The following is an 8105-nucleotide window of genomic DNA, read 5'->3' on the forward strand; positions in this document are numbered from 1 at the left end:
TCTCTCTCTCTCTCTCTCTCTCTCTCTCTCTCTCTCTCTCTCTCTCTTTATTTCATGCGCCATTTTGCTGTTCGCCCGCTCATGTTATTTTAAATTGCAAACTTTGTACTGGTTGCCGTTAATTTTGGTCATGTATGCGCCGCGTTATTAAATGGTGTGTGCCGTTTTATTATTTGATTTTATAAGTGGCACTTCACGTGTGATTTTTCGTACTTTCTCAATTCATTGTTATATATTGCTGTACATATATCGAATTCAACAATATAATTATATCGATATGGACGAGAATGAATATGTCATCGTGTTTGATTTGCAAAAAAATATATATATCCGTTTTCACGCGCTTCCATTTTTCATTGTCGTCGTTGTGTTGCGCTTTTATCAAGTCATCAAGGATGTGCCAGTTTAACATTTAATTCTTTTATTTTTTTTTTCTCTGTTGCTTGCTGTGATTGCCTCATTCTTTATTCAATGTGAGAAATTCTTTTGCTTTAAGGCAGACGAGAACGAACGAAAGAACAAGAGATCCAAGTCAAGTCGCCAATTGAAATGAGCCAACTCGAGAAATTTCAATAAACTTCTCGACCATTACACACACACTGACACAAAGAACAAGAGAAATATGTTTTTACGAGATGTAAAGACATGTCAAGTGAAAAAAGCGAGAGAGCAGAAAAAAAACCGACGGCAATGGAAAAAGAACATTGCACAATGACAGCGACTGAATGCATCTGTTGAAGTCGTGACAGAAAGTGAGAAGGAGAAAGAATGAAAACAATTCCAAGAATAAAGTCTGTGCATGCATTGCATAATAATTATAGTGTTTACCGACTGGCACGCAGAAATGTCTACACATCTGACTGTATCTCTTTTTCTTATCAAAATTACCTGTTGCTGCAATTGATTCAAATTGGAAATTCAACGAAATGTCACTATCTATTAATTTCACTAAATTTCGGCCAATATTTATCGGTGTGGCATGTATTCGTCGGTTTGTCGTTGGCATTAACAATTAACAATGGCATTTAATGAACCAAATAGAAAAATGAGTGTGGCTATTGAACAATGCCAAAAACATCAAGCATATAAACGAAATTAGAAGTGATGGCAAAAAGATCACCGACAAAGTCTTTTTCGTTCGCATCTCACAAAACCAAAGAATTTCTATGTCGATGTGAATGGCAACGAAAAACCACCGGGAAGAAGAAATACTATTGTCAAATGTGTCAGAGTAGAACAATAGACATGTTCCTTTTGAGAGCAGTACTCTTTCCAGCCGTCTAGTCCTTTTCAGGTCATGTGTCATATCACAAAGCACAATATGTCACTTCAACATGTCAGTTTCACATATATTCATCATTACATACTATTATTGCTTCTTCTTTTCTTTCTCTGTTATCCTTTGTCTTCTTGCACATGGTATATTTCGTCTATGTGTTGTTGTTTTTTTCTCTCGATTCGTTCTTTCCGGTAATGTCGTGCCTGTTTTTTAAAAAGCGACAATATGGAATTCAAAACCTCTATTAACTCAATGGGGTGGATATAGCGGACACGACACATAATATCGTTGATATTTGATGTGAGTGTAGATTTTCTCTCACTCATTCACTCTCTTTCTTCGTTTGAACATGAGAAGAATGACGCGAAAACAAAACTGAAAAACTAAACCATTGATTATGATTGTTGTTATAACATTTTCATTACGTGTTAAAAATCAGCTGTCAGCTCAAGTAATTGGCAACTTAAAAAAAACGACACTAAATGAAGACCGAACCAAAAAGGCGAGTGAGAGATGCGGTGACGTTTAGTGAATGCGTGTGACTGGTGTATGTGTGTTTTTGTGTTTGGTGTTGGTGGTGAAGCGGAATAGAGCGAATGTGTTTAGTATTCAAGTCGATAAAAGTAAGTGACAGTGACACGGCGACGCTGTGCTTTCGTTAAGGTTGACAAGCTAATGATGTATTATTAAAAAAAATTGAAGCCTTTTAATCCAGTCATTCATTCAAATTTTCATGTGAAATCAAACAATAGAACTTTTAATTCCTTTCATTCTGGCCACGTAAGTGATGTGATATTTTTTGGGTCGGTTTATTTCGTTTCGTTCGTTCGTTCAATTATTTCATTCAAGTTCATATGGTTGCTCTAATTTTAGAGAGCCATTTCATTTGATTGAAGAAAGCCAAGGCTCAATTGGCGTAACGAGATACCATTACCGAATGTCGATGAGAGTTTTTATTCTCTGTTCAACCAAAAAAGAAAAACTACCGCAAAACCATTTACCGTCGCACTGCAGCAAGTGAACAAAAACAATGAGAGAAAGAAAGAAAGAGGGAGCGAGAGGCAATCGAAAAGGAACAAACGAAACGAATTGCATTGAATCGAACGACGTCAAGATAGACAGGCACTTTTCGATGAATGTGTCAGAATTGTGCTTTTGATGTAGAACGGAAATGGCCATTCATTTAACGTGCATTCATTACAATGAAATTTATGTCTAAATAAATAATAATGAATGGCATTTAATGTCGTTCTTTTTTTGAAGAATTCTTTTTTTAGTCACTTCTATTCTTTTGGTTTTGCCTCTTCCTTTTTCCAGGTTTTTTTTCTCTGCTTGCATCTCATTCCGTTATTCATTTCGAATTTGTTTGCTTGTTCGTTCGTTTCTTTGAGCTTCAATGTATGCATTATTTATTCGACATGTCATGTTTTTTTGTCGTTCGTTCGTTCAATTCTTCACAAATCTTCTATAATAATACTTGTTGTTCTGCTGGTCGTCGTGTTGTTACAGTGAGAGAGGGAGAGAGAGAGAGTTGATGGTATACGTTTGGTGTTTATTTCGAGTTCTCGTGCAACTGACGTAAGTTCATTAAATGAGGGGTAAGTTAGATTGGCACAAATACTATAATCCATTTCGTTTATTACGTAATAATTATGATTGGATTGACAAGGGAAAACTGAACTGCCGAACATTCTTCCACTTGTCATATTTTGACGGGCGCATTTCAAATTTCATGCAATAAATAATCAGTCGCGTTCATATACAAAATGATTAATAGCTTGTCGGCTAACATTTTAGCCTGATAAAATCTTTCTAAGCAATGTGTGTGTGTGTTCTAAGCGCGCGCTCGTGTACAAGAGAAATAATAATAATGATGTAGTAGCCGGTGGAAAATGTCGACAGCAATAAATAATCCAAATGCGATCGAAAACGCACCAAGTGAATTTAGAAGTTGGTGAATGTGTGTTGATGGCTTTCATTCCATTTGTGTTTCGCTTCGCTTCATTCTTTTTGTAAATTAATCGCATACATTTTCATAAAGTGTAATCGCCTTTAATCAGATTGAAATGAACGAAAGAAAAAAACTCGTTTAATTAAATTCCCAGGCTGTGCGAGCGAAAGAAAGCAAACGATTTCAAAAACCTTCAAATCGGGTTACCGCTTCACCAAGAAACCTAATTAATGCCATCTCGTAGAAAAAAGCGATAAAAACTGAAAAGAAATGATCTTTTACGCCCATAAAATCAACAACAACAGCAGCAGCTACAAAAGTATTTTCAGAGAAAAAAAGAGACGAAATAAAAGAGATAAGATTTAATTTTTTGTGTATATCTTCACGTTTTTTTTTTGCTTTTATTACTCTGTTTCTTGATCTTTTTCGCATCCATAATTAAATCCATTTGGTTTTTAAATTAATCGAATTTCATCATTAAGTCAATGTTATTACAGTAATATTCATATACAATATACAACTTAAAAATATAAGAGAACGTTAAATCTTAATAAAAATTATTTTGTTTTCATTTCTCTGTGTGTTTTTTTCTGTTACTTTCGACATTTATTTACAATAATATTTGCGTTTTTGTTTTTTATTCATTGCAATGTGTGTTGGTAAAATTGGACTTTCCTTCTTTTAAGAGGCCAAAAACGAAAGGAAAGAAACAAAAATAAACAGAAACGTACAATCAAAATTAATAAATTGAGATAAATTGACTCTAAATCGATAAACTCAAATGAATTAAATATTTGGTGAAAACTTTTTTTAAATCTTTGCGTTCTCCATTCACTGAATTTTTGAACTCGACTCTTAATCGAAACGATACTCTAAACATTTTTCATCGCATTTTTTTTCTCATCATTTTTCTTCTTTTTTTTCCTTCTCATCATCATTTTAAAACAAATCGATAATATCACAGAATAGACTTTAAATGTATTTTTTTTATATGTATGTATGTATTTATGTGGGTTTGTTGTTAATGCTGTTCAGAGAAATGGACAATAATTCATTGAAACAAATCGAATTTCATCCGTCGACTTAATTGAATTGTTGCGAATGATATTCATTTCTTTTTGTTTATGTGTAATTTTTTTCTTTAATTCTCTTCTGTTGCATGCTCAAAAACTAATTTGTGTTCACTAGGTGCTTGAAATTTGAGTTTTACTGAGTGTTTGAGTGAGTGGTGATTTATTGGTTATTGATGGCTGCAGCAGCAGCAGCTGCGTTAAGTCTTTGCGAATATAATGCATATGGTGAATAATATGGATTGCTCAAAGCAGCCGGATTAAATGTTGCATAAGGTGAACCGGGTAGTGTGGCTGCAGCAGCAGCAGCGGCGGCGGCTGCGGCCGGACTTGGTTTTGCATATGGATGATACCGAGCTGCCGATGACAATGGACTCAATTGTGGTCCGGTTGGGTAGCCACGATGCAATGACGATGCTAGCGATAATTGTCCAAATGGATGCATTGAAGCGATTGCTCTTTGTTGGGCTTGCATTAAAACGGCTGTTGCTGTTGGATCGGATAGATTTGGTGTGTGTGTTCGTAAATGTTGTACCAATTCATCGGATGAGGAACAACGTTTTCCACAATATCCATCGGAAACAACCCATGTGCACATATAAGAACGATCAACCTGTGAATATGGATTATTTGGTGGTATGCCTGACATTGCTTGTGCCATGGCTAAACCATATTTTTGTTGTTCGCATTGTGTGCATCCAGCCGGACATGGGATGCCCAACATCATATGTTGATTGTGTTGTGAAAATTGGCATCCAGTGCAATATGGATCTTTGCAAATCGGTATAACCGTTTCACCACCTGATGGAGTTTTGATGCGTTGATACGTAATGTATGGATTTTGTGTATTTGGTGGATAACTAGCGGCAGCGGCCAACATAGCAGCATGATGATGAGCAAAACCATTTGCAAAGGGTGGACGAAATGCTGGATTTGATGCATGTTGTTCCATACCGGGTGGGCAACATAATGCAGCCAATGGATTTAAACCGAATGAATTTGGCTTGAATGCACCACTCATTGCTAAGTCTTTTGATGAATGACCGTGCAGTACTTCTAAGCCAGAACGGATTATTGGACTGTTGCCACGTTGTGAACCACTGGGTGATGTTGATTTACGTTCCAAACCGATTGGCGTTTGTTTTCCAACACTTCCACTTTCTGATTTTGTTTCACGGCTATTATTGTTATTCACTGCACTTAATTCGATTGGCGAACCATTTGTTTTGTTTCGCGATGGCACACGGGCACTTTGTTTTTGTTTCTCATCATAAACACTTCCATTTGTACTACTGGCTTTTGATGATGGCCGATCATCACTACCTTTCGTTGTTAGTACATTTAATTCGTATGGCTTGAATGCTAACGGACGTGTTTCTTGCGGTGATGTATTTGATCGTGGCGTTTTCGATATTGTCGATGGAGATTTTGATGTTTCTGATTTTTTATTTTTATCCATTGATCCAGAGCTTGGTTTGATGGCAGCTGTATCGGCACCAATTTGACTACATGTTTGTGCCAATAATGCCAATGGACTTTTCTTTGCATCCAACTGTAAAATTAAGAAAAAAATACATAGTCAAATTAATAAAATTGTTTCAAATTTTAAAAATGTTTAAAACTTCTTGAATTTTTTTTTTTGGATTTTTTTATTTTTTTTTTTACAAAAAGAAATTAAAATGACAATTTAAAAATGTCGATTTTTTTACAAATTCTCATAATTTCAATTTTTTTTCAACGAAAATGAATTTGGTTCGTTTTTTCGATTTTTTTTTTTTTTCACAAAAATATCGAATGAAACTTACCGTAGTTGGAAGTGGTGATAAATAATCCGGTTGTAAATATTGTGTGTTACCGATGGTAACCATTGAGCCTCCTGTTTCTAAAACGACCATTTTATTTTCACAAAATTATTGTTGAAATTTTTTTTTCAACTGATTTATTTACTTTTTTCAGTAATAATCCTTTTGTAGCAATGTTCTTTTCTTTGAGTCTTTTTTTAAAAATAACACTTTAATTTTCACATGTAATGATTTTTTCTCAAATAATCCATTTATTTTTTGGACTTTGTAAAAATGTTCGTCTTCTTTATAAATTCAACTGATGAATAATATTCCACACTTGGTGATATTTGTATTTCTGTCTCGGCAGAGTAAATTGAAAATGCGACCGACGTCTTGAACGTTTCAACTCGAACTGAGTAGCAGAGTGTGATCACTCGTCTACGTTCACTGTGACTTCGTACATTTTTCCAACATGGCTCTCAGGTTTATGTGTGTATGCACCAATAGAATTCATGCGCGCTATCCCTACTCCTGTCGTTTGCTATAGACTCGAGCACATACACACGCACCTGTCTGTTGGTATGTGTACATTGATGCGGGGATATGTGATGTATTTCTCAAAGTATGTGCATCGCCGCATGGATGTGTTGTTATTTTGAGTTGAGCTGTTGCGGTGAATGCATTCGATTTTTATGCGAGTCTCGTTCGGACCATTTATTTCGCGATTTAAAACTGTAGCTCTTTTAATAGAAAGCAAACGATGAAGTACAAACCCATCAATACAAAATTGGTTGTTGGTGCGCCTTTGTTGATTTCTCAACTCTAGTTATGATGTGACCTGCCTCGCTCTCTTTCTCTCTTCCTCTCTCATTCACGCTGTCTCACTCTCTATCTTCACTTGAACTAGCTATTAAATGGTTTTTTTTTTGGTTGCCTTTGCTGTCAGGCCCGTGCATTTAGTTTTTATGGTGCGTCTTCATTTGTAAATGTGTTAATTTTTTTTTGCCACCCATGTCGAGATAAATATGTTTGTAATATGTACTGCGTACGCCGTGAACGTCAAGCGCAAATATAAACGGAAAGCGTTTCATCGTTGTTATTAATCTTTCGTTTGATCTTGTCCGCTTCGCGCAGAGCTAAAGACTGCGATCTCAATGCGCCTTGTTATGTTAGGATGGTTAAATATATGCTTGTTTTTCTCTCTGTGCTGTGCTGTTGTTGTCTTTTTGTTTGCTCTGCTCGCTCAATTCAATTTTGTGTACGTATACGTTTGGCGTATTGTTTATTCGCCGCGCGGCTCGTCACTCATTCATTCATATTACTTTGTTGCTGATTTCTTCATTTCTTTTATACCATTTATACAATTGGCGAGACAAACGATTCAATTACAATGCATGTTGTTTTCGATCTCGTTATGTTATGGTGCTGCTTCATATTAGAAATATAAAAATACGAAAATTTTACAGCATTAATAATTTATCTCTCTCGTTATTATTTGTTTTTTAAATTTAATATTTCTGTCGCTTGCAATTTTTGTAATGTCTCTATTTATTTAATTTTATGTCTTTCTTTGAGTTGGTTGCGCCAATGGCATAAGAAAAATCATGCAATGATTTTCACGCAATTCCTTGTTTATAAATATGCCGCGCAAACTGGAAATTGTTGCTCTCTTTAACAGATTGGTTTTTTGCGTGTTTAGTCTGGCGCTGAGAGAGCAAACGTGCGTCGGCTGCATTTTTTTATTTGCATCATTCAAACAAAATCGAGATGAGAGAGAGCGAGAGAGAAAGGGGAAACACGATTTAAAACACACAGTTCAATGCATTTTTGATATGTGTTTTGAGCATTCGAATCAATTCGACCAAATCGCATAGTGTATTGTTGCATTAAGTGTCTTTGTGTGTGAATAATTTATAAACATAAAAGTGCGGAATGCGTGCCCATTCGCAAAGCCAATTTCTATTTATGAAATTCACATGAAATTCCGGAATTTATCTGTTTACATTGATGCCATCAGTCAT

At 35.4% G+C, this 8105-nt stretch overlaps 1 protein-coding gene across 2 annotated transcripts; it reads right to left on the reverse strand.

Annotated features, from left to right (window-relative positions):
* Positions 1 to 3655: 3655 nt before the first annotated feature.
* Positions 3656 to 6504, reverse strand: LOC116341297 (zinc finger protein Noc). 2 transcript variants are annotated; one of them, XM_031768264.1, is made up of 3 exons: positions 6248 to 6504; positions 6106 to 6182; positions 3656 to 5852 (listed from the first exon to the last, which is right to left on the reverse strand). In XM_031768264.1, exons 2-3 carry the CDS (start codon positions 6166 to 6168, stop codon positions 4464 to 4466), a joined length of 1452 nt encoding a protein of 483 aa, XP_031624124.1. In that variant the 5' UTR covers positions 6169 to 6182; positions 6248 to 6504; the 3' UTR covers positions 3656 to 4463. The 2 variants fall into 2 exon arrangements, with proteins under 2 accessions (XP_031624124.1, XP_031624123.1); XM_031768263.1 differs by having other exon boundaries at positions 3657 to 5852; positions 6106 to 6504.
* Positions 6505 to 8105: the final 1601 nt, after the last annotated feature.

The sequence above is a fragment of the Contarinia nasturtii genome, unplaced genomic scaffold (assembly GCF_009176525.2).
Source record: "Contarinia nasturtii isolate CC-2019 unplaced genomic scaffold, AAFC_CNas_1.1 Cnas_scaffold_695, whole genome shotgun sequence".
In the NCBI taxonomy this organism is placed as follows: Eukaryota; Metazoa; Arthropoda; class Insecta; order Diptera; family Cecidomyiidae; genus Contarinia; species Contarinia nasturtii.

Excerpts from the sequence above, each read along its gene's own strand:
- LOC116341297 (XM_031768263.1), bottom strand. The coding sequence starts at position 6,195 with ATGGTCGTTTTAGAAACAGGAGGCTCAATGGTTACCATCGGTAACACA. Across the intron at positions 5,853-6,105 it reads TATCACCACTTCCAACTACG|TTGGATGCAAAGAAAAGTCC; the intron begins GTAAGTTTCATT and ends TTAATTTTACAG.